At 40.9% G+C, this 23,205-nt stretch overlaps 1 protein-coding gene across 2 annotated transcripts in view; it reads left to right on the top strand.

Annotated features, from left to right (window-relative positions):
• The window catches only part of EPHA3 (EPH receptor A3), a 216,677-nt gene extending 202,042 nt beyond the window's left edge, over positions 1-14,635 (top strand). For both annotated transcript variants that reach the window (XM_057415894.1, XM_057415893.1), the window contains exons 15-17: positions 962-1,155; positions 12,315-12,470; positions 13,948-14,635. In XM_057415894.1, the coding sequence (XP_057271877.1) occupies positions 962-1,155; positions 12,315-12,470; positions 13,948-14,053 (456 nt within the window). In that variant the 3' untranslated portion in view covers positions 14,054-14,635. The remainder of the gene's footprint in view (positions 1-961; positions 1,156-12,314; positions 12,471-13,947) is intronic.
• Positions 14,636-23,205: the final 8,570 nt, after the last annotated feature.

The following is a 23,205-nucleotide window of genomic DNA, read 5'->3' as shown; positions in this document are numbered from 1 at the left end:
AAACAGAATGCCTTTAATAAGATTGTATTAAAATCAGAAACAGAAGGGTTAACCTGTTTATGTGCCTCTGCTTAGTGGCTGCTTAAACCATGGCCCGTTTTCCTGTCCCTGTTCTTATTTGGAATACTTTGTCCTGGTTTTGTATTAACCAATCCACACAAAAAGGAAAACATTACAGAATATGGCTTCATCACTGCTATGAAGCCTTTTAATACCACCTTTTTACTAGGGTGTAACAACTATTGATCAATCCTGCAGCATCTATCACACTGTGAATAAAACCCCAATGTACACAGTGATGCAGTCGATACTGTGAGAATATATACGATGCAATATTGCATCATTGTATTACAAAGCTTCATAACAATGTAAATTCTATGCTACCTTTTTTGTCAATCTATACAAATGACAGAAGGATTAGGCCTGCCCTGCGTAGTAGCGTACAGTTATCCTCATGGTTAAGTTTGTACAGCATTTTCTGGCCCTGCGAGATAGTCCACAAGACCTCCTATCTATCAGTTCAGGGTGTCCCGTGAGAGGCTGAGCTGGTTTTCTGCCAAGTGCAGTGCCCACTGGTGAGTGTGGAAAGTGTGCGTTGCTAAGGGTGATCAGATGAGAGATATTCAAGACCTTTTGAAGTCTGGCATAGTTAAACAAGCACCCCACTAACTGTAGCTGCTGTTTATGGATGTAGTTCAATCAAGTGTGAGTTTTGAAGATCCTATCAAGACTCTCACCTTCTTCAAAGTCACACACTGTATCTTAACTCCCCTTTCTGTATGCCTAATTTACTGCCTGGTTTACTTTGCAGATAAACCAGAGGCATTACATGACAAGACAATTAGTGAATAAACCCATTTGTTTAAACACAGAATGTCCATGTTAACGTGGCTCGCAGAACTGATAAAAACGAGTTGATTTAACTGCCTTTAAGTCTCCAAAAACTTTTATCCTTGTGCAGGTGATTAAGGCTGTCGATGAAGGGTACCGCTTGCCACCTCCTATGGACTGCCCAGCTGCCTTGTATCAGCTGATGCTGGACTGCTGGCAGAAAGACAGAAACAACAGACCCAAGTTTGAGCAGATTGTCAGCATCCTGGATAAGCTGATCCGTAATCCCAGCAGTCTGAAGATAATCACCAATGCGGCGGCAAGGTGACATATTAGATCTTACATTGCGCATAAATAAATGTCTTTGATTTCTTCATCTTCCATAATTAGCATTTGTTCCCCCTCTTTTTCAACTTTTAACTGTAGCTGTTTGTAATCTTGAAAGCTAGAGAAAGCTTCCTGGCTATTGCTTTTGGAGGATTTTATACTATTATTATTATTATTATTATTATTATTATTTTGCTATTATTTATTCTAATTGTGAAAAGCTGTTCTGCTAGGGTTATGAAACCCACCGTAAGACTGAGCAGAGGTTTGTGGGAAAAATGCAGATGGCAGATTTAGCCATCATAGGATCACAGAATGGTTTGGGTAGGAAGGGACCTTAAAGACCATCTAGTTCAAATCCCCCTGTCACAGGCAGGGACACCTTCCAGAGATGGGGCAGCCACAACTTCTCTGGGAAAGCTGTTCCATTGTCTCATCACCCTCACAGTAATGAACTTCTTCCTTATGTTTAATCCCAGTCTACCATCTTTCAGTTTAAGGTCATTCACCCTTGTCCTGTCACTACATGGCCTTACAAAAAGTCCTCCATCTTTCTTGTAGGCACCCTTTAGGTACTGGAAAGCTGCTAGACGGTCTCACTGTCACTCATTACTCCCCAGTGACAGACAGAGGGCTGTAGGGTCCAGGTGGTGGGCACACCAGCGTGAGTGTTGCAGTTGTTAGGAAAGCAGTTGTAGCAGTTCAGGGAATGTGTGATCCATGAGTTCTCCATCTCACTCTTACCCTGTCAGTGCCTGTAGACCAACCCAGTCTATCCTTAAACTGTAGTATGACCAAGAATTACGTATGACAACGTGAGGGGTGCTGCGCAGTCCTATGCAGATTTAGAAACCCCTGATCACCCCCATGTAACCATTGCTAAAACTGACTAATTTCAAACCTCAGACGTGTCTGTAAAGCTGCAGTACCCTCTTTGTGTCCCGCAGAGGGGCATGGCTGGCAGGTTATCTGCAGTGGGAGCCGGTGCCGTTGCTGGCCAGGGATGGAACACTGGAGGTCCAGCATTGGTTTCTGACAGACTGACAGAGAAAATTGAGGAGCCAGACTTAAAATGGGTTTGGATCTTGCTGTAGCCTTATGTGCAGAAATGTGTAACTGATACAAAAGGGCAGTGAGTCAGGGCAGCTCCTCGAGGAGACACGTGGTCGGATCCCTGCCAGTATCCTTGTGCTGTCAGCAGCTGGAAAGGGACAGGCATTGCTGCAGAGGTAAAGCACTCTGCGACTCAGCCCGGAGGTCCCACGGGATCACGTTGGCTCAAACGTCTGCTCTCAGTTGTTATTTGAGGCTGTAGTACTCCCACAGCACCTCTCCTCGTACCTGTAATAAGCAATTAATCTAAATTATAGAGGTCCCAGCTCTCTTTTACCCATGTCTGTGGTGCTACTGGAAGAATGCTGAAGCTTTATGCCCACCATGTGCTTGTAGGTGTTCAGAATATACTTGGTCAGGAAAAAATGTTGAAGCTGACGATGTCTGTTGCAGAAACAAAGCCTGTCTCTTCTTACAGATTTTAGGACTGATGTTTGTTTAAAATAGTCACAGCACTGTTGTATCTTATTTAAAAACACATTGCTGGAGGTGCATAGGATATCCCTGTCCTGTGATACGTTACTGTTAACTGACTCCAACTGAAGGATCTCCATGTGCTTGATTGTACATCTGATTCCAGGCCATAGCCCGGGCACGTTTTAAGCTAATACCTCATAGGAATACAGGAGGGAAGTAAAAGGCTTCAGTTCTGTATTTCCCTTTCAGTTTTCTATCCCCTCTGGCCACTCCATGGCATCTAATAATTTCTTGGTACCCGAGGGATTGTTTTTATCCTTATTGATCATCTCGTTGCAGACCATTCTACCTGCATGTGAACATTACATTGACAAAAGGGTTTTGTAACCTCAGCACAGCAAATGTTTTGTAATACCTTTCCTGGTGTAATGTTTCATCTCAAATTCACATGAAAATTCCTTTTCTATTCCTTATCAAGTACAGAATATGGCTGATTTCTTTCTTACCTGGCAAGATTCACTTTTTAATCAGGTAGCCACCTTAAGCTCTTGCTAACAAGACTTGCGCTGGTTATGGGCACATGGGTGTTTTGTGTCCTTTAGGCTGCCTGGAGTTATCTAGCTCTGCAAAAAGGCTGTAGGCACGGAACTCGATACACAAGAAATGGTGCAAGTCATGCAGTTCTCTAAAGCATAACCTCATGATATTTTTATTTGATTTATGTCTTGCTGTTCTTTCCTGTTTTCTGAGCATAACATTCATTTTCATAACAAGAGTCCTTGGGTTGTTTGGATATCTTTAGGGTGGAAGTGAGTTCATAGTTCTTCCAGTTTTGATCAATCTCATTATTTTTCTTCTTGAGTTTATGACTTTTTTAGTCCACTGTGGATTAGTTCACATTTGTGAACGTTGCGTGCAGATACAAAGCAGATGGAAAGTTTTCTCAACTTGAGCAGCAGAGACAGAATCACTTCACCCACCTGCTAGCCAGTTGGTGAGGTTGTGGTCTGAAAGGGCTTATTAGTTGCTGTTTCATTTATGTGGGAAGAAAAAGGTAACCCAAGAGTCAAGCAACTGGAAATACTTTATATACGCTACAAATCTTAAACATACTCCTAACATTTCATTTTCTTTGTTTCATTTTTTTTCCACTTATTTATATTTGTCTTTTTTTGCTTATCTGTATTTCTGATTCCCATCATATATATACATAAAAAAAATCAGCATTATATATGTATATAATACCGTATATCTGTGATGGCTCTCTAGAATTACAATGTATAGGATCATTTTACATACATGAGTTTTATTCTTACACAGACATTTGAAAAAAAAAGATACTTAAAACACAGTGTATAATTAAAAATATATGTAAAACATTTCTGTGTCCCAAAGTGAATTAAGCTCTTGGAGGATAGTGTGACCTTGAGGTATAAGCATTGTGATATGGTATTCAGGCAACCCAAGTGTTATGGCAGCTTTCCTATTATTGCTGGGTATGTTCACATCTGTGATGTAGGTGTGACTAAAGTCACTTAGTCTTCATGAGCTTGCTATAAAATGGGAATAGTCGAGTTAATCCACAACATCTGCCAAGAAAAATTATTTTTTCAAAAATGAAAAATATTTCTAATTCCAACACTTGATTTTTTAGAAATTCTGGATTTCTGTGAGGTCTCCAATTGCTTTCAAAACTGACAAGGAATCCACATGAAAAAAAAAAAAAAAACCAGCCTTCTTCTACGTTTGCTTTTGTTTCTGTATAACCTTTTGGTAATGTGAAAATCACTGGGGTGTTCTTTCTAATACTGCAAGCACAGATTTAGGAAAGGAGGAAAGAATTATATTGCAAATAAGGGGAGAAAACTGGCTGAGAATTCAGGATTTTTCTTTATTAAGTGGTCTGTAACCATTTAATTTGGTGTATATTTCTGGCTGTATTAATAGCTATATCTAAGTGCAAGGATTAGCTTCTTTGGGTCTTCACAGGTCCTTATTCTGCACTGTGAATTGGGAGGAGGGTCTCAGAGACAGCAGATTTTAATGGGACATTTATCATTCACTATTTTTATTCTCAGTTCATATCTAGCCCAAGCACTCGACATGGAGAAGTCTTTATCACGTCTTACTGCTTATGGTTCTCTAAAACTGCCTGATTCTTTTTGTCCACTTTTTAACAAAGATGCCACTAATGTGGTTTCAAACACATCTGTAAAACAGTTTTCCATTTGGATATGCAGCTATCATATGTTTTTCAAAATCTGTTGGCTCTCCTTTTATTTTGGAAGATGCCGAAACGCCATCGTTTCACAGGCAGCTGTGTTATTTGGGCTTAAAACTGTTATTTTGTTTAGCTAACGTTTCTGTGTCTCTGACAATTTACATTACCTTCCTCACAGGAGGATTAATTAGCAAGTCTGTCCCAAATCTTTGAAGATGAAGGTGTTACTCACAGGCTAACCAGTAGCTGTTAATAGGATTCAGCATCTGTTTCTTCTGGCATGGCACTACCTTTAGTATGAAATACATGGAAAAGACAGAGCATGTTCAGCAAAGGCAGTAAGCTTCAGTAAAGCCAATTGGTTTCATAAACAGAGACAGGACACTCTTGCACTTCATAGACACCTCCCTCTGCTCTCCAAGCACTGCTTGCAGCATCAGCCAGCCACACAGCTTTTCAGTCAGTCCTTCAGCTTAAGATACTTTCAAAGAGTTAAAAACCTGATTCTATACTCTAACGTATATAGAAGCTTCTGAAGCAGAGCTTGCTTTTGTAATTTGTACTTTCAAGCACTCCTTTTAGTCCACTCGTCTGCTCTGGATAACACCATAAATGTTAAGTGTTGCAAAGGGTGGGATTTCTGAATGCACATACAAAGTCAAAAGCTGATTCAAAATATGTAACTATATTGGAAGGAAAAAGCATTATTCCTGGATTGTACTGCAGCATCGGTGGTAGATTTGGTTTCAGAGCTCTTTAATGTGTCTAAGTTCTCCATTTAAACCATAAGTTCTACTGCTGTTGCTACAGAAAACAAGAAAGGCTGGAAAAAAAACAAGAAAGTCCCTTATTTTCAGTAAAAGCATAGCTGAAATTCTTTTAATATAGTCCAGGAAATGTAGGGGCCCAGGGTCAGTTACTTTTCCTGGTGAAAATAGGAAAGCGAAAATGGGCATGGATAATTCCTCGCATGTTCTTTCACGTGTTAGCAAATTGTTTACAACCCTATCCTGATTTTCTTGAGTTGGATGTGGTGTTTGAATTATTCACTGGAGCAATTTCCTTGAGCGGTTTTGGGAGGACCTGTTGTTTGCAGGTAGTTAATCGTAAGTGTTCACCGCTCAGCATGTGCTTTGCTGCTCGTTATTGTGCTGCTCTCCATGGCGTCAGGTGTAATGCTTGCTCTCCAATGTCCAGAGGCATCATTTGCAATTGAAAATCTAAGTTTGCTTCTCACAAAGTTTGTTTCCACTTAAAATCTGATGATTCAGTGGAAACTCTCTAGAATGCTATAGCTTGGTAGGGTATCTATGGAAATTAAGCTCAATAGGAGCAGTGCACAGGTCAAATAAAAAATTCAGGCTGCTTCATTATGCAGCATAATTCGAGCCCTGTTTCTACAATAATATTTGCAACGAAATAACTATTTGTGTTGGCTGAACATCTTGTTGAAGTGTTCTCTTGTTTTGCCATTCAGGTCAGAAGGCTTCAGATGCTTGACATTCATTGCTGACCTGCTTGAATATCGCTTGTTTGCTTGTCCCTATTAGGACCTTCTAGACTAGAGAGATGAAGGAAGGAGATTTCAGTGTTACTTGGAGCATTTCAGAGAGGGTTTATGTTTTGAGGTTGTCCAGGCGCTAACAACCCGGTCTGGTTTTGGCCAAAGGCTGTGTAATGCAAGCCTACGTGTGAATATTTTGCCTCGTTCAAAACCCAGCAACAATATAATCCGTGACCTAAAATGGACTGCTCGCTCTAAAAGAATTCAAGTAATGTAAGCTTACAACGCTAGCTCTCTTTTCTGAAGTCTGTGAGACATAAAATAGTGAATTTATGGAGGAGGGGGGAAACTTAACTACGAATCACAAAGTAAAATGGAAGATTAAATTATATTCCTTGGTGTCTAATCATAGTTTGGGTTGGGTGAGGAATCCAGGGCTTAAACTGAGGAGGTTTTTAGGGACTTGAGCTAGTTAGCATGCTAGAGGCAGAAAAGCCCTATTTTCACCTGCCTTTCCCAGCAGTCATTAATACCATGCCTGAGGCAGACACGAATCAGCCATTGTTCCTTCAAAGTTCCAAGTCGCTGGGGGCTCACTGTTAACCGAGACAGTAAAACATCTATTTGCAGTTTCACACCTCTAATTTGACTCGGCTGGTGAAACTCGGAGGAGAACTCGCAGCAGACCGAGTTGGGTACCGTATAATTTCAATAGTAACATCAGCGGGTGGCCCGATCGTGAGCGGCTGCTGCTCACTGTGATTTCGGGGAGGGGGGGGGGGTTTGTTCTGCTAGCCTCAGCTCGATGTGCCGGGCTTACAATGTGAAGCCCTCGTTAGCGTTAATGGCAGGTCTGCGCTGGAAATGCTGGGAAGGAAACGGCGCAGAGCCATTGCCTGATGCGGCGAACGCCGCTCCAAACGTCTGTAGGAATTTACAACGCGGCCAAATGTGAGATGTAAGGGGCAAATCATATGCACCAAAAGGTAGATGCAATAGCCAGGAAAGCATTTTAAGAGCTCTCGGAGGCATTTTTCTCTCCCTCTTGTAAAGAGCCTGTGGGCAGTCCTAACAATAATGACTGATTGCCGTTAAGGGTCTGTCTCTGGGCCAGCTCGGCATCCCAGGAAATGGCCGTGGGATGTTACTTTTGTGGCTTAAAAACGCAGCTTAAGCTCTATTATGAGAAAAAAGAAAAGCATTTCAGCAGCGTGGCGGTCTTTTTTGCCTTCAGTGGTTTGGTGGTGGGAACAAGTAAATTGAGGAGCATGACAGACCCAGCCATATGATTTATTACCTCACTGGGACACTGAAAAGATATAAGCCCCTGAAAAGCATGTTCTGAAGGGCAGCTAAAGGAGTAGGAAAGGCAGAAGGACTGACTGACCTATGTGGCAGTTGAAGTTTTATCTCTGCTTTATCCTAGAGCAAGCTGTGGTAAGTTTTTTGCCAGCGGGCAACATGGAGCTAGAAAGCAAGAAGTCCAGGATGATGTCTGGAGAGGTTTAATTCTTTGCAGGCGGCCATCAGCCTCACCTGCATTCTTTTCCCTGTTGGTTATTTGTATTATCCCTCTTCATTTCTCCAGCTCTCTTTTGCCTTTATTCTGAGAGTGTGCACGCATCAGATATAGCCCCTTGGGAAAAGCAAATGTGTCACCCTAGGAGGTGAAATGTATTTTAGGACTAAGTTACAGATTTTGCTAAGCGTACCTTAAAAATTAGCATGAAGAGGTGGAACGCCAAAGATTCTTATCTTTAAGGTCCAGGGATAATCAAGTAAACACAATGACTTCTCCTTGGCATGTCATTTATTTACTAGTCTCCTGTTGATACACAAGTGTACTTACGATACTGCTTGCTGCAGAAGATAAAACTCAAGCTTGCTTTGTATGCCATGTGTTAGTTTTTGGTTTATTTTCCTCTTGAAATAGGAGCTACCCTTCTTGTTAGACCCGAATTCTGTGCTTTAGCTTGCCATAATCATAAAGCACATAGGATTTGTATTCAAACAAGGCCTGGCTCCCTCCTAGGGGGCAATTTCACTTTAGAAAATCAGGCTATAATTACCTAAAATTTGCCACAGGAAATTACTTTATGACTTTTAAATGCTTTCCCATTTAAAAGAAACTGATTGCAGAAGGGGAAGTCCTGATTTACAAACTTAAGGTTGCTTGTATTGTTTGGAGGAAGGGATGGAAAGAGGCTACCGCAATATGAGTCCAGGATCAGATGTACACAAGTTCTCAGTGTGTTTGCAGAATGCTACCCCTCATGCAGAAGAAGTGGAAGGATGTTTTCCTTTTGTTTGCCTCAGTTCCTGGATTTTGCAAGTTAATGTACCCCTTTTTTTGCCAGGCAGCAACCTACCAGAGATGAGATTTTCATGCTGTGTTGGGACTGGTTCTAATGACATTTTCTGTGTCTTTGTCATTACTAGATGGTGCAGCATAAGTTTCCCTGTGTTGTTACAAAAGGCTGTGCTAATGATAACAAACTATAGTTCTTCTTGCTACTGCAGATGACTCAAAGGTTAATTCCAACTGTTAACATAATGAGCACATCCAGAGAAAGCTTTCAGGAAGCGGATATTTTGTAACTGGTACCTTGCTGTTAAATTTGTCTCTCTAACCTGAGTCTTGCTGATTTCTTTTCAGTGCACCACATGTCAGTAAATAAAGCTCTGTAGATAGACCCACAGTCAGGGTGAACAGGACAGAAAGCCTTTCCATGACTGTCAAAAGACAACGTGATAGGGTATATTGTTGTTGGTCAAAGCAACAAAGTGAAAAGACTTCCAAAAGAAAAAGAGAGGGGAAAGAAGAAAAGACAAGACAGAGGGAAATGTTCCATTTCACTTCCCCTGAGCAAACATGTAATTTCCATGATTTCTTTTTAATGACTCTCTTCTGAAGCTAGTAGGTACTGATTTATGAAAAGCTGTAAAAGATCAGGTGGAACCCTGCAGGACATCGTTTACAGCTGCACGGATTGCAACCCATCTAATTTGTCTAGTAAAGTGTGAGCTCATGGCGCACATCACCCAGACCATAAATTTCATGGTCAGACCTTCTGTCTAGGGGCTGGGTCGGGGGGGGGAGGGAAAAACTGCCTGTGTGTGCAGATGCTCTGAAAGCCCAGCTTTCCCTTGGTGCATGTGAGGAGACATCACAGACTCTTCGAAGTGAGACAAATTCCTGCTCATTGATAAACTGTCCAGATGTCCTCTCTGAGGAGGAAAGTAACTAATTTTTCTTTGGAATCCTACAAGGAGAAAAATGATACTTTACAGTGCTGGTTATTCTGAGGTCACTTGCATTAAAATTAGGTCATATTTTTTGTCTCGATGATGCTTTGATCCAAGTAATAAACATAAAAGCTCTTTTGGGCCATTCTAATTCCTAATCCTAGAGACCTGTTCTGTTTCAACTTGTTTATACTTTTCTTTCTTTTTCATTAGTGATTCTTGAGTCAGGCCTTGCTTTATTGGATTTAAGTTAAAAAGACATACTAGGCTTGGAAAAGAAGAAGTCCATGCTTTATCACTAAGAGCACTTCATAAATACTCTTAATAAATGTCTTGGGATTCCAGATGCTATACCCAAAAAACTATAAATAAAAAGCGTTGGCTCTTCTTGGAACAAACAGTAGTCAGGGAGATGCAGGCTGTACAGCTACTGAATAAGACTGTTTTGGACCTGATTATCAAACCTAAGCCTTTAACTGGAGAGTGTTTAAAGCTTTGTGTCACAAAGGTGCCTAAGATCTGGTTTTAAGATGTAACCCAGAGTGTGCTGCAGCTTCTGTCCTCAGCTCGGCCTCTGTGGCCACGCTGTGCTTTCCCTTCTTTAGTGTTTTGGGGGCAGAGCAGGTTTCTAGTGTCATCTGTCTCTTTCCTTTCCATCTGCAGCTGCTCTCAGGATGTGAGGTCCATAGCTGGTGCCAGTGATCATGGTCATTTGCAGCAGCTCCTTGTCATGGCTGGGGCTCTGGAGGGAAGGTAGTCAGGTGAAAAGTCCTATGAGGGATATTGCTGCTTGGAGACCTGGTGACTATTGATGGTGAATCTTCAGCGATGTTATGACCATTTGTGGTTTGGAAGTTAAGATTTTGAAGCATTTTTTAGTATGGCCTGCCATCGCAGAAGGGAAAAAGACATGAAAATAATTTCCTGAGCCTGAAAGAAGTCAACTGATTGATAACAATTGGCGAAGCATCAGTAGTACAAGGTGTTGTTTAATATGTAGGCAATACCAAAAATTATTGTTTCGCAAAGCTATATTGTTCTTTTCTTCAAAGGTAAAAGTCTTGGTGTAATTAATGTGGCATCTCCTGATTCCACTGAAAATCATGTGTACCGCAAGGGTAGAGTTTTACTATTGTAGTACTGCTACTAAGTACTATTGTTGTCGTATTTCTACTAAGGGTACTATTGCAGTGCTGCTGATCTCAAACTTAATAAAAACTTCTGTTGGGATTAAGAAGTTTTGCTTGGGTTTTCCAGGCTGCTTATGAGCTTAAACTTACTGGTATTTACCTACTTTGTTCTCTTTGGTGCCTTTACAATCTCTCCCCATTTCTTTTGTTCAGTGCTCAGAGATGGCTTGGGTTTGGGGTGAAGAGGGTGTTTTACAATCCAGATCACTTCTCTAGTACCAGCAGCTGTCAAGTACCCTTTGCTCTGCGTAATCACTGCCTTTAAATTATGGTGTTAGTCTGACCACCTCTCATTTTCACTTCTTCCCAGCCACAAAAGTGGCATCAGATGGATTCGGCTGTAGTAGTCAAACTCCTGTGCAAGTGATGTTTCACTAGAACCACAGGGAAAAAGAATGGTGGGGCAGAAAATAGGCTGTAAAGCTGCAGTGATAACTGCTTTGAATATCCTCTAACTCAGTCTCCTGTGCTTATGAGTAGCCCAATAACAGCAGCACAGCTAAGCACATGCTTAGCTTTAAGCCTGAGGTGGACACCTTAGATACTTCACTTAAAATGGAGCACATATGTTTCTGAATGGTGGCCAAAAGCTGTCCAATGTGGACATATGATTATCAGTGGAGGGAAAATTGCAGAAATAAGAGTTGATGTCTGACTAGTTGAGGAAGTCATTATTGTACTAATTAGCACTAAGAGAGAAAGGCGACTAGAATCAGTAAGATCTCTTGTCAGTAGAAAGAAATTACTGATCATATTGCTATTCAGGGGCTCCTCACACCTCTTAGAATAAGATAGCAAGTCAATGAGGAGGAACAGCTGAGAACAGGTTCATCTATCTGAGAGCTGCATGTGTCCTCCAAGCTGTTTGCCTACCGTTTCAGGTAGGAAAAACCTCATGCCTAGAAATGTATGTATCTCTCCATGTTCTGAAATGGTAGTCCAGAGAGCTAGCTAGGCTCATTTGTGGTATTGTTAGGTGGCTAAAATGATGTGCGTTAGAGCCTAGCATCTTCATAGGCAAGGCCTGGCATTTGCTTTTAGTCTTGATGCTGTCAAATAAGAAGTTACAGTATGCTCTCAAGACCACAAAACCAAGAATATTCATAGCAGGCAGAACTGAATTTCTGGATCAATATGGGAGCAGTCATTTTTTGCCATTTGCAATACGGAAGGTTCTTCGCACATTAAATTGTAAGGTAGCAATACGCTTCATGAACTGGTGATGCTTCAGTGACTTAAACATCGGCGTGAGAAGCTGGTGCTCTTAAGCGAGATGATTATGCCGTGTTTATCAGAGCTGCCAGCATAAGTACATGTGGTCACTTCAGCAGCAGATAACTTCCACAGATGAACAGAAAAACCACGTCTAGCCTGGAAGCTCCTGCCAGCGCTAAGTTTAGACACAAAATAAATCCATATGTATCTCTGCTCTCTAACTTCCTTTGCATTCCTTTCTTTATTTCAGGCCATCAAATCTTCTCCTGGACCAAAGTAACATTGACATTTCAGCCTTCCGCACGACGGGTGATTGGCTCAATGGTTTTCGGACAGGGCAGTGCAAAGACATTTTCACAGGCGTGGAATACAGTTCCTGTGATACAATAGCCAAGATTTCTACAGAGTAAGTTTGAATTGACTAGAGCTCTTCTTCACTGGCGTGGCTGGCGGTACAAGTTAAACCAGAAGTACAACAGTAGTGGTTGTGTATGGAGTTTTTACTGGATATTCTTACATTTGTTCCATTATATTCTTATATTTAAAGAGACAAATATAAAGTATTGTTACAGTTGTAATACAGATGCAGGAAATCTAGATGCTCTGGTGACTGTATGAAGGACACAATCCCATAACTTTTTCTCACTGGTGGTAAGGAGTTTCCCAGTTTCACCAGTATTATTGGGTGTTATTTCCCAGTAACACTGTGCCTCCTCTGGTACACCAGCATCATTTTTCTTTCACTCTCAGTTTAGGACTTTCTCTGTTGTTTTTTTTATATTCAGCCTTTTATATGGGGCTTTCCGTACAACTGGCATGTGTGTCAGTCTTTCCTTTATCGCTCATCCTGTATTCCATCAAACTAAGTGAGACAGAGCAAGCCCTTTGTAGATGCTTTCCTCCTACGTGCTAATTATTCAGAGGCCAAACTCCCTCCTGCCTCCAGTTTTGACATTTAAACACGCTACACTTGGAAGTTTACAACTTGCAAGTTTATTACATTTAAATGCAATCCATCTTTGTCCTGGTGATAAGGAAGAGCAGGGTAGTGTTCTCCCTGCACCTGAAAAGACATCAAGTACAGTTATGAACCTAATGCCAAAGGAAATCTTGGTTCCCTGTTGGGCTAGCTGGGTACACAACTACTTTTTAAGCAGCAGCTGTGGTACCGACAGTTAAACACATCAGTGCTGTTAATTATTGTATTATTGCAACTGTAAAAAGCCTGATAATGTCTTTTTATAGCACCCTTTGGGGACAGTGCAGAAATCCTCTAGGAATGCCCAATTTCCTGTGAGCCAGTGGTTAATTAGCCCTTCACAAGTGTTAAACCACTTGTGTGTTGTGGAAGGAACAAAGGGATTGGGCAGCTTGGAGAAATGAGCGGTGGAAAACAGGGTAGATGCTGGAATCTTGGCCATGCAGCTGTTAATCTCAAAGCTGATACCAGAGTTAAGACAACCGTTCAGAGGGCTCAGCACATGGTAGCGAGGTTTCAGCACTGCTCAGGAAAAGCCTGACAGGGATTGGAGATGTTAGGCTCAAGATTGCAGCTGGCCCGGAATTGAGCCCCTTGCCCCTAAATCCCAGTGCCTGTATCACTGGAGAACACTGTTTCATTGTCTTTCCTTCCAGGTAAGCAAACACGAAAAGGCTAAATGAGTTTTTACTCCTTTTTTTTTTGCTGCCTCCTGCTGCTTTCATACAGCATCTGTCAGTATTTTCTGTACCAGAGCTTGTCTTTCAGCAATACCACCATACCTGGAGGACTCCTCCACTGCGGCAGTATAAGATGACCGAGTTGATTGCTGTTTGCTTGCATCAACGCTGGGAAACACAGAGACAGTACACTGAAACTGATGCTGCTTCTCTTTTTTTTCCAGTGACGTGAAGAAAGTTGGCGTTACAGTTGTGGGGCCTCAAAAGAAGGTTGTGAGCAGTATCAAAGCTCTAGAAACTCATACAAAGAACAGCCCCGTTCCTGTGTAAGGTACCAAAATGATGTTGCTCAGGAGAGAAGAAAAGTTGTGTCACAGGTCAAAAGTGATGGCTGATAAACGGCAGAATTTAGAGGAGTTCTTTGCAACAGCTGTGGAAACCTAATGGTTGAAATTTCAAACCCACTAAAGATACTCAAATGTTGAGTATAAATGCCTTAAAAATAGGAGCGAACTTGTTTTCTATCTGTTAATCCTAAAGGGTGGGTGCTCTTGACTGACTGTTAATACAGATAGTAAATTTCAAAAGAAAAAGAAATATGTAAAAATCCTTCCAAGTAAAAACCAGTGATACTAAAACATAGAGCCATTTGAATATTAAGTGACTGAATAACACGAGAAACCCATGGACATAAAAGCTGTGTATTTGATCTATACAGCAAACAAGAAGAAAGAAAGACTTGCAGTATTTTTATACAGAAGAGATCTGTAACAGGTATTTTATTTCTTTAAAAGCAAGGAAAATAGAGGACAATACCTCACAACCTGTCTGGCCATATTTACTATAATGTCATTGTAACATGCTATTTCCACTTCAGAAAGGAACACCGAAATAAAGTTTGTAGTGGCTTTGCATTAGTTGACAAAAGATTTTCGCCATTATGTTAGCTTCCCTAATTGTGTTCATTTAAATAGAACAAGTCTTAATTTTTAAAAGACTTATTTATTTCCTTTGTTTGTTTTTTTTCCATTATTGTTTATATTTATACTTCAATACCTTAACCTGGCTGTAGTATTGCCAAGTGCCAAATGTTATCAGAAGTTCATTAGTTCAACCTGAGAAGTCGTCTGAGGGTTAATTACTGGATGATTTTATACTCATAACATCATACATGAAGTACAGAAGGAAAGAAAGATGGGTCTTTTTTCCAGCTCTGACACTAGACAAATCATCTGGACTTGCTGAATTTCCTCCCATTGACCGTAAGGGTATTGTAGCCCAGGCTTGTGTTGTGTGTGTATTGATCTCGAGATCAGTATTTGCCCTGGTCAGGCACACACATCTCATTTACTTCCCAAAGGCCTGCTTTCCTATCAGAATAAGGACCCCTGTTCTCAAATGGGAGATTTGTCTAGCAAACATTAAAAGAGAGTCCGGGTTGCATCCTGCATTAACTGAGGATGGTTTTTAAGTTCACTGGGGAATGGTCCATTTCTAGCTCTGACACTGGGAACTGGGACATGTACTACCATGTGGGCAGCCACTGGTAGTTATGCTGAGATGGTGACTTGCAGCCATGGATAAGTAGCTTGTTTAAAAGGATGACAAGCTGTGAAATGGGACTTTGGTATGTAGTTATACCTAAGTCTGAGCTTGAAGACCTCTCTCCAGACACTGCCATGCTGCAGGGGACTTGAGTTTCTGACACAGGTTCCCCAGGCACCTGTTCCTTGAAAGACAACATAAAGGAGCCTGTCTTTAGGAGAGCATTTGTATTTCCTAGTAGAAAAGGGAGCCTGGAAAGTGGGATTTGAAAGCCCTCCCCCGTCTTCAGCATCTTCCCAACAGCAAACTCTTAAGCTGTTTCTCTGGAGTCCATCAGTCCCATTTCTGAGCAGACACAACTCTTCACTTTAAAAATGAGGGGTTTAAATCAGTGTGAGACATTTCTTGTGCTACATAGAGGCAAGCTTCTTAACGCTCTAGATCTAATGCCAGGCACCAGACATTAGACTTTGGACACTAGTGGAAAGCACTCTGATTCTCAACTTGCCATGCTGGAATCTAGGCTGGTTCTGATGTAACAGTGAGTCCCTAAAAGACTGCGTGGGATGCAGATGACTATATGGCACGCCACTTTTCAATGTGCATGCAAAAGAAGGTAACCCGTTATGGTTTTTTTCTTGTGTTGGTTTGGTTTTTGAAGCTCCTTGTAGCATAGGGCATATAAGTAAGGGAGGAATCAGTTCCTTGCATTATGTGGCTGAATTGACATTTAAATTGATCTTCATGGGTCCAGCACTTAGAAAATGTAGAGACACAGCATTTACCACAAACTGCTAAATAGAAGCAGAATTAGAAGCTTTTTTAATGAGTGGTGGCAGTGAGCATGCTGTAAAGGACTCATTTGAAACACACTCACAGGGTAATAATTAGTGATATTTTCTGACAGGAAAAGGAATGGGGTTTATACTATGTCGAAATAAAAAAAAAGAGAAATGGAAGAAAATGAAAATAAAGCACTTCAGATGTGAAGAACATTTCTGCTTGTCTGCCACAACCTATCGTGAAATGCAGCATGCTGAATAGAAAAGCTGTATTATCTGTTCGTAGCTTATTCGGAATCTTTCTTTTCCTCAGTTTGAGATTGCTCCAAATCTGACATTGTTAGTGAATTTAAGTCGCCAACATCCATTTGCAGACGTTGTCTGCGTGGGGACAGCTTTTTATAACTACTCCTCATGAACTTTCTCTTCAGCTTCGTTCTGCTGCCGGAGAGGGGGGACGAGAGGGCTGGGGTGGGGGGGAGACATCTGTGAAATGCTTCTGAAAACACAGAGCCAGTTCTTAGAGGTTTAGATGACAAGTGAAAACTGCACCGACCACCCTCAATTTTCTCTTAGGATCATATCATGTTCCTAGCCCACTCTTTCAGCATGCTCAGCGTAAAAGATTCAATCTCACTGATGCTTGGGAGAAAAAGAAACTCAGTTTTGCTTTTCTTTGCTATTAGTAGTAGAGAGTTTGACAATACATTTAGTTTTCTCTCCCTGTCAAAAGTTGATTTGTACTGTAAGTGGCCTCTGTTGCAAACATCCTATACTCCCCGTCCCCATGTACATATGTATACATAGCAGTGTACAATTCCTCATTGTGGAGTAGAGATGCTAGAATTCGTGTGGCCATCTTCCTGTACAGAACTTGCATCGGTTATCAACATCAAGCAAAATGCAACTGCACACAAAATGACATGCCGCATTATTGGTTTTGTATCTTTAAATATAGTTTCCATTTTATTTATTTCTGCTAACATATCTAGTTTTGTGCTGTTATTTAGCATTCAATAAGTAATGTATAGATGTGATTTGATTGACAGTATGTATTTACTTTAACTCGTATTTCAAAGCATTACTTACTCATTTAGGTTATATATTGTGCAATTGTAGATGGCCTCTTACTAATGTAAAATGATTTGTAGTGGAAACATTTATATTTTTATAATAAACATAATGAAAGTATTTTTTACATACTGGAATACTGAGGTGATTGCTTGGAGGACAAAGTAAATTTATTTGATTAGAGAAGTGTGAAAAAATTGTAATTAAATATGGATAAATTCTGAGTGTTAAAGCATGGGTCGGAGTGAAAGCTAGATCTTACCTATATTATCTATTAAGAGAAACAAGTAGTGCAGGTTTTATCTAGACAGACCACCATTTGTGCTAAACTGATTTACACCAGTCAGAGACTTTGCTTTCTCCGTGGATGTGGGAAAATACCGTCTACTACAGCCTGCCTATGGGATATTGAAAAGCTGTCGTTTATTTTAGTTATCAAGTACTTCCAAACTTTTGCTTTTTTTCCTCCCTCGCCAGTGGACCTCTTTTCATCTTATTACTATGTTGAATCCAGTAAAAGATGTACTTTTCAACGAAATAAAAAAAAGCCCACCGCTTACTGTAATTTAACCCCATGAACATGTCTTGCCTCTGAGTATCTGTATTAGATAATATTTCGTGCCTGTTTTGTTATGTCCCTATCAAGTTGGTGCTGTATGCTTCACTGAAGTACAGTGTCTGAAACTGCCGACACGACAACTCAAGTCTGCGTCTCAGGAATTATCTTCCTAGGAAAATAGGAGTGGATTGAATGTTCACCAGTTACTTGAGGAGTAAAGTTACAGGATCTTTCTGTACCGTAAATGATTTTGCATGCTATTGTGTATTACTGTGCTTACTGGTGCAAAACGCTGAATGATAATCCTGTCCTGGAGCCTGTAAGTAGATAAACTTTATGGCCATGAACGTAGCGTAGTTTTTCTTGGGGGGAACCACTGAAAAGAGCTGCCCAGAACCGGACTTAACTTTAAATGGCAGCAGCTGGACTGAAATCCACTTGTTCTTAGTAACACCACTATGCCTCATGCTGTGCTGCAGTGGGTACCTAGGGTGTCATTTTAACTTCTAATGAGCGGGGTTTGATGCTGTACTTGAACGACAGGGAAGCAAGCAGCTATGTTTGTCTAATCTATGCAGCATGCAAACTATTTTCTTTGTGAGCAGGTTTCACTTCAGCAGTTGTGTTACATTGACTTGCGTCTATCCCTTTAGCCTTACTGGTACACTGCATTTGCTTTATATCCCAAAGGGCATGGTGGATAGTAATTCTTTTATAACTCTTGCATTTATTGTAAAATGGTAAAATACCATTTTACCAGTACAACTGTATTCTATAGCCAGTTCTGGAATGGCAGTAGAATGCATCCACAAGAAGCAAATGCCTTGCAGCCCTTGACCATGTCTCAGCTCAAATGTGGAGGCATAAATTGCTGACAATCTGTTTCACAAATGAGGATATGCCCTTTTTCTAGCAATGTCCAAGTGAGGTTTTCCCACTTTGTGTTTCTTTTGAAGGATGATGCCCAGACATAGATGTCTATACCAGTAAAAGCCTAAGCAGTGCCAAGTAGAATCAGAAAATTACTTCTGCTGTCTCACGTAACTCCTGTTAATTCAGACAAATACCCACACTATGGATTTCCCTTCATTTTCTGAGCCACTATAATTTCTCAGATCCTTTCCAAACCATCACTGCCTGCGCAGTAATTCTCCATTTGTGTGCGTGCACTCAGTTCCTTTGTTAGTCCTCAGTCTGCTTCTTTGTGTATTTCTTAGTGTATTTGTCTTTTCTGGTTTAAAATTATTTATCCTGGAAATATTTCTCTCAGCATGGATTCATTCACACGTACAAACATGCACATGCTCATCAGCCAGGTTACTAATACAAGTGGTGACCAGCACGACACGTGAAGGACAGCCTTGTCTTGGCTTTCTTTCAGATGGCCGGAGAACCTCTGATAAATGAGTACTCGGTACGCAGGAGTTTTCAGCTCACTCTGCTTTCACATTACAATGATTTCATAATAGCCCATATTTCCCCAGTTAGCTCATAAGAATGTCATGTGGGACAGCACCAGAAGTCTTACTAAAGACAAGATAAATCACGTCTACTACTTTTTAGATTATCCTGTCACAGAAATAAATTAGATGCGTTTGACATGGTTTGTTTATTCTTGACAAATCTTAGTTGGTTTCTTAAGACCTTGTAATCCTCCAGCTGCTTAGAAAAGTATTGTGTGATGTATATATATATCTCTCTCATTCTGGGTACTTGAGGTTAGCATACCTAGTCTGTAATTGCCTGGCTCTGCTTTTCTCCCCTTTTTAAAGCGCAGGATGATCTTTGCTCTTCTCCACTTGCCTGGACTCCATGACTTCTCCAAGAGAATAGCCAAGTGTCTACATTTGGATTAGTCCCTTAAGTTGCTATAGTAAATCTCACAGACTCTGCAAACCTGAATGTATTGCTCACTTGTTCTGAACCCTAGGATTCCTAATTGTAACATATCAGAAATATAAAATACCAGAAAGCTGGTTTTTTTAAACCTCTTCAGAAAGATGAGCCACTTGAGTTTACCCACCATGGATTTGTAATTAATACTGAGTTTAGTTTTCAGCCATTTCAGAAGTGTATGTTTGCCAAAACCTCTGAAATAACCAGAGCTTTATATTCTTAATATTTGGGGATTTAGGGACGCAGATGATGAGCTTGTGTCTGAACTGATTCGTCGCCAAGCCACGATACGTAGCACCAACAGTAAAGCATGTCTGGGCATAAAGCATCAGACGTGAGGTCTCAAGCACCCATAGATATCATTATCTTGTGTATGTACTATGCCTGTTGGTTTTTACATGAATAAATATTACATATCCTTCCCAGAAGAAACTCTGCAGTATCTATGTGTTGAGGCTGCTCCTCAATTGGCAAAGTACTCATTGCCTCCTCATTGCTGACCAGACGTGTGCGCTGTGAAGGCACTGCTTTTCAGTGCCTCAGCCAAAGCAACATCTGACTTAGGAGGACTGCAGTCTTCCCCCCAAAATGCTGTGCTGGCCCCAGACCAGCCTTCCTCACCAGGCTGGATTTCTCCTCCTGGCACAAGGCCTGCAAGGACAAATCCAGAGCATTTAGTCTTACTGTATTTGCTTGAGCACAAAGTATAACATTTAATTTTAAGGCACTGAGCTGAAATGAAGCCAGAAAAAACATATATGCTAAAACCTATTTGTTTGAATGAAGAAGAAAATGGAGGTCTGGTAGCTTTGATCCATAGTCTGACCAGGGATTCAAATAAGCATCTATGAGGCTAATTTTCCTGTCGTTCTCCTCTCCCTACCCAGAAGAAATGAGTCCTTGGTTATAGTTTACAGCTTGAAGTGATTTCTTTGCACAGGGTGGTTCACTTTCATTACTCTCAGAGCTCCTATCTTCCCTCATGCAGTTCAACAGGCCCCAAAATTAGGCTCAAACCAAAGAAGTTTTGTGTGTTGCAGCACCCTTTCCTCCTGCAGACTTTCCTTGATACCCGTTATCCCTTGCCATGCCCATCAAGCATCATCCGGAACCGCCTCCTCCCTGTGCTGGCCAGAGGAGGGTCCCTGTACACCCTAGCTTATAGCTTAACCTAGTAGAGAACCCAAAACTCAGGATGGGAGATGACTAAAGCAATATATTAGAATCAAAGTGGTATTTCAATAGCTGAGCTGTTAGTTAGTTGCTTGCCTTGCTGCGCTTTCCATTTGTGATCTCTTGCCATACAAGTTTAACTACGTGGAGTCCCACCAGGCATTTAAATTTGCCTGTGATTTTTTTCCCTATAAATCACCTTCAGTGTAGACATTTCTGCCCACTTAGGATTTAGAGTGGTAGAGTAATAGTTTTAGCTACAGAATGATATCATTTTAATAAAAACAGATGATGCTTAAAACAAAACCAAAAGCAAACGAAGACAAAACAAAAACCCCACACACCCCCCTCATCAAAACCCACCAGACATCCAGGTTACTGAGAGGGGTAGTGCCTCTCTAGCTCATAATTTGGACAGTGAATAGATATCCTACACACAAACACACAGGCTAGTAAAGGAGGGATGCTGGGTGTTCTTCCCACGTTTCCTGCAGTATCTGGATGGCTTTTTGCACAGCTAGCTGGACATTTGCTGGCAGGTTTGGTCAGTGTTAAAACATGCATCTTCCCCTCAGGCTAGGTGTCAGCTAATCAACAGTAATGGTTCCCTGCTTTTAGTATGCTCCTTTAAAGTTGCATTGCCATTTATTGTTTTACTAGTTTTAATCTCTTCCCTTCACTCTAATGAAAGTTTTGGGGGGGTTTTACTGGTCTCATCTACAATTCCCAGGTGGATATACTTTTTAAAAAAGTTATGCATCATTAACTGAGTTAATATTTACCTAATTGTAATAGCAAAGCAATAAAATCCAATCCCCACAACAATGTGATACGGTAACTTCCTTTCCTCTAACTGAGGGAGAGCTGGGCTACCTGCCAAGGAAGTCAAATGGAAATAGGAAACAATATGAACAAATGAAATTTCTTTCTGAGGCTTAGATATAGATGTTTTCTTGCTTCTTTTTGTTTAGCTTTTTTTATCTTCTGGCATCACTTGACTAATTTTTCTTTCTATCTGTTCCCAACTGTTGCTCTGTCATTGCGCGTGTGGGTTTTTGGGGAAAGGAGGAGTTGGCACACAAAGGTATTAAAATCTTTGCCCCTTTTTCACCTGTTTCTCTTATACAAGCTACCCTCTTCACATCAGGTTGCTTAACTATGGCAAGCACCCCACCAAAAGAACCCTCTTCCCCCCACCCCCTGTCTACCTGCTTCAGTGACATGCCAGTTTTCACTGGTATCTGTCAATGCCTTTAGAGAGGAATCCCAGGATTCCTTCCCTGGGCCAAATCTTTATGTTTAGTATAGGCAGTCACTAGCTGTTACATAACCTTCTAATGAGACTGTATAATGATTTTGGCTATAGTCTTTTGCTGCTAAGTGCCTTCTAGGGGACTGCTAAAATTATGGGTTAAATACTTCACTGCTCTCAAAAAGAAGATCTTGTGGATTGTAGCAGACACTGCACAAGAAGGGATGCTATGCAAAACAAAGCAGAACAAAAGCTTCCCATCTAGTGAGAAAATAGTGAAACAATCAACTTGGAGAATGTTCTCCTAATCTTTCTGTATTCACTGTAGCAATATGAAATCCAGATCAGACACTTTCTTAGTCTGTGCCCTTGGTGTCCATACAGTATCCTGACTCAACAGGCACAAAGCCAAATGAATCACTGGTCAAAAATGCCTTAGCAACTTGCCCAAAATGAAGCTTTCAAAACCAATTCCTATCATTCTATCTTTGTATCAACAGATATGACTTTTTTCTCCAAGTAACTGTTCTTGTCACACTGTGAAACACATTGAGTTTGCTATGATAGGGCTGCCTATGTGTAAATGAGTAATTTTAAACATGTAACCAATAAAAATTGCGTGGACTGGATCACCCGATATAGGAAATGCACTTAATGTTTTAGGCTAAACGTTAGCCCTGTATCTTGAGGGAGAGAGTGCCACTACTATGCAGAGAAAAACTATATCTTGCAGCACAATAGAATCTGAAAAAGCTCATGAGAGTTGTCAGAAATTTCATCTACAGTTTGTGAAGAGCTGATTAATTTTCCAATGGGAAGGTGAGGAAAAAAAGGTCTGGTTGAGTACCTAAAATACCAAACTCAGTAAAATCAGAGGCAGAAGTAGAGGGCTCAGGGGAAGCATTCCTGTTTCCTTCATTTAGCCTTAGCTGAGTATGGACACAGGGCTAAAGTTACCGCACTCTCCAGAGATGTTGTGCAGGGTCTTGCATGTGGAATGGGAACAGTGCATTATAAATCTCTTTGCAGAGCATAAGAGTGTAAGATCCTTGGAAGAAAAATGTATCGACTCTTGTGTCATTTCAGGGTTGTGGCACTTCCAACCTTGCAATAATTGCCTAACACTTTTCATTTGTGAGAAAGTAGAATGAGACGTCTTAAAAGGGGGTTCTGCATATTGTAAAAGTCCAACCGCGACTTGGAG

This window comes from Pezoporus wallicus, unplaced genomic scaffold (assembly GCF_028554395.1).
Source record: "Pezoporus wallicus isolate ANWC-B61680 ecotype Strahan unplaced genomic scaffold, APGP_CSIRO_Pwel_v1 contig_6814, whole genome shotgun sequence".
Classification (NCBI taxonomy): Eukaryota; Metazoa; Chordata; class Aves; order Psittaciformes; family Psittacidae; genus Pezoporus; species Pezoporus wallicus.
This window is presented reverse-complemented; position numbering and strand designations above follow the sequence as displayed.